This window comes from Austrofundulus limnaeus, unplaced genomic scaffold (genome assembly GCF_001266775.1).
Source record: "Austrofundulus limnaeus strain Quisiro unplaced genomic scaffold, Austrofundulus_limnaeus-1.0 Scaffold543, whole genome shotgun sequence".
NCBI lineage: Eukaryota > Metazoa > Chordata > Actinopteri > Cyprinodontiformes > Rivulidae > Austrofundulus > Austrofundulus limnaeus.
The window spans coordinates 10,296-13,071 of record NW_013952945.1 but is presented as its reverse complement, the minus strand read 5'-3'; the positions used below and the strand labels follow the sequence as shown (position 1 = coordinate 13,071).

The window sequence follows — 2,776 nt, the reverse complement described above, 5'->3', positions numbered from 1 at the left end:
ACACACCCCGCCCATGACTCCTGCAGGCTCTCGGGTGAAACTGAAAGTGAAACTTAAACTGTCTGCTGAGCTCCTAACTACTTCTCACTCAGTGAAGTTCTTTTCAGATTAAAAATACCTTTGAGGAAATGTATTTTCAGATGCCAAGTAAACTGCATCATGGCAGAAGCGCAAGGTGGTTCTTAAAGTGGSAGAGGCCAATTTCAAGGCATTTAGTAGAGGAAGTGATGAGAAGACAAGTTTATTTTCTATTTAAACATAAAAACAGCATTTTAATAACAACTAAAGGTGACATAGAAACTTTGTTATGGTATAGTATGTAAATATATGCCTGAGAAACACATAATATTGCCCCTTTAAAAACAGAAACCATTCCTAAAGATATTGTCAACGGCAGCACTAAAACCTTATTCTGCATGACTTGGAATATTAAGCAATTGTGTTCCCGGTAAAATCAACTTCCTTTAGATGAGACTTTTTTTGTGTATTTCTAAAGTGCTCAGTGAAAACGTAACGTCCCAGGAGTTCAGGACATGATGATTTCCAGTTCCGCCAGAAAGTAACAAGTGGTGGATTAACAAAATATAAACCTCATCTTTGCTTTAAATATTAAAACAAAAAATATAGCCTTTTGTCAGTTTTGCTATTGTTTTTTTTTAATTTACTTGTAAAACAAAAACAACAAAAAAACAACAACTGACAAACCACCCGGTTATTAATTTTTCTCATTTTATTTTGAAAAAAAAAACAAAACAAGAACACGGACTACTTTCTGAAACTTTTACGTTTATGTGAAAGTTATTTTATGAAGCTGTTGGATATTTTGTTGTTGATTAACTAAGTATTATATTTTATACTTCATGTTGATTACAGTCACTTTAAACAGAGAATCAATACATCTCTAAATAGTTTTAGTGTTCGTTTRAGTGACTTACTTCCTGTATTTGGGGAATGGCAGGTTTACTATAAAAYCATTTCTATGATATTTTTTTGTCTCCTGTGACGGGATGGACCACAGAGCTGTGATCATCTTTATATGTGTGTAGAGATTCAAAGCTTTGGAGCAGTTTCCTGCATCCGGTTCAGGTTCTCATGATCCTGTTCCTCTTCAGGCCTTTACACCGCCCTCACTTTTACATTAGACATCCAGGTGTGGTTATTTCCACAGAAGAGTTGATCTGTGGTTTGTCACCAAAATGTAGACGTTGTTTACTGTCCATCAGCATTAATTATTCTCTGTTTGATGAGTACAACTGTGTTTCAGGAGCTGTACAGCCAGTCCTACGATGAGATTGGAGTCATGTTTGCCTCGATTCCCAACTTCTCCGACTTTTACACTGAAGAGAGCATCAATAACGGCGGCATCGAGTGTTTACGCTTTCTGAACGAGATCATCTCAGACTTTGACAGCGTGAGTTCCTCTTTGATCTGCTGCTTTATCGAAGCCTGCTGGACTAAAACAGAAAACGGTTCTCAAAACAGGACTTTTGAGTTCAACTGTGATTGCGAGCGGTTTTTAAGGCCTAACTTCTCAGAGAGGTGGCCCCGGAGCAGCAGCATACAGACCCTGATCAAATCAGAAGCAGAGATGAAACAAAAGGCCTGATGTGTTTTCAGAATTCAAGTTAAAGCTGATTCTCTAACTTTCCCTTGGTTAGACCTGAGTAAGAGCCCACACCTTCAAATAACCTCTCACCTGATCCCCCCACAGCTCCTGGATGAGCCTCAGTTTCGCTGCATCACCAAGATCAAGACCATCGGCAGCACCTACATGGCTGCGTCAGGTGTGACTCCAGACATCAACAACGACTACACCTGTATGAAGGTGAGCAAACTGCAGCAGCTTTCCTGCTCTGAACCCAGTGRTGTTGTTTTACGTGTTCTAACTGATAACTTGTGTTAAAAGTGTTGGATTTTGTCCCTCCTCCTGACAACTTTGGCACAGTTTGCAGTCCGCTGTACGTTCTGGGTTTGAGATACCCTAACGTGATGGGTTTGTTGTTGTTTTGTTAGCAGTTAGCAAACAGATTTATATTACTTTACTGCCACCAGCTGGCAGGGAGTGGGAATCAGTCAACTCAAATGAACTGCCTCCACACAGCTGACACGTCTCCTCCTCTACCTGAGAGGTAAATGTCATGCTGCTGTAAAGAGGTGTCATAGTACTTCTATGAGTACAAGTACACACAGCATCAAACTGAAACCCATTACTGGTGTCTGTATCACCAAGTCCTACAAATTAAAAGTTCCAAAAATAAAATATATCTCTTTTGTAGAAAAAATAGTACAAAAGTTCTTCATCCACCGTGTTCAAACCTGTGATTAGAATACAGCCTGAATGTGTGTTTTTGATGAGTATCTGTATGATGTCACTGCTCTCAGATAAAAGAGCCTGAATCCGCCAAACTCTGAGGACATTTTAAACACACACTGCTGCTGTTTCTCCTCTTTTTGAAATGTAATAACAAGGTTTATCTTGAACCGTTTGACAGAGTTTTCCAATGCTATATTGCCTTAAATGTATCAGCTCAGCGCTAGCGCGACAAACAAGCTAAACTGAGGTCCTCCATCCATATTTTCAGTTGCAGGCTGAGTCATTTTTGTGTTCCCCTCTCTGTCATGTGGATGGAGGACCTCAGTGATGAGAGGAGAATGTGTAGCGCTGAGCTAATACATATATATGGTGATAGAGTCGGGGCTAAAGCTAACAGACAAAGGCTGAGGTTCTTCTTCCATGAAGCAGCTCTGTTGTCCTCCATCCATATTTTCAGTTGCA

General features: G+C 39.9%; 1 protein-coding gene across 3 annotated transcripts in view; it reads left to right on the top strand.

Moving 5' to 3' along the window:
* Positions 1–2,776, top strand: part of adcy3a (adenylate cyclase 3a) — a gene marked incomplete in the record, with an annotated part of 38,957 nt that overhangs the window by 28,754 nt on the left and 7,427 nt on the right. For all 3 annotated transcript variants that reach the window (XR_001311821.1, XR_001311820.1, XM_014026339.1), the window contains 2 exon segments: positions 1,265–1,411; positions 1,712–1,825. Coding sequence is in view for 1 of the 3 variants with exons in the window: in XM_014026339.1 (XP_013881793.1) it covers positions 1,265–1,411; positions 1,712–1,825 (261 nt within the window).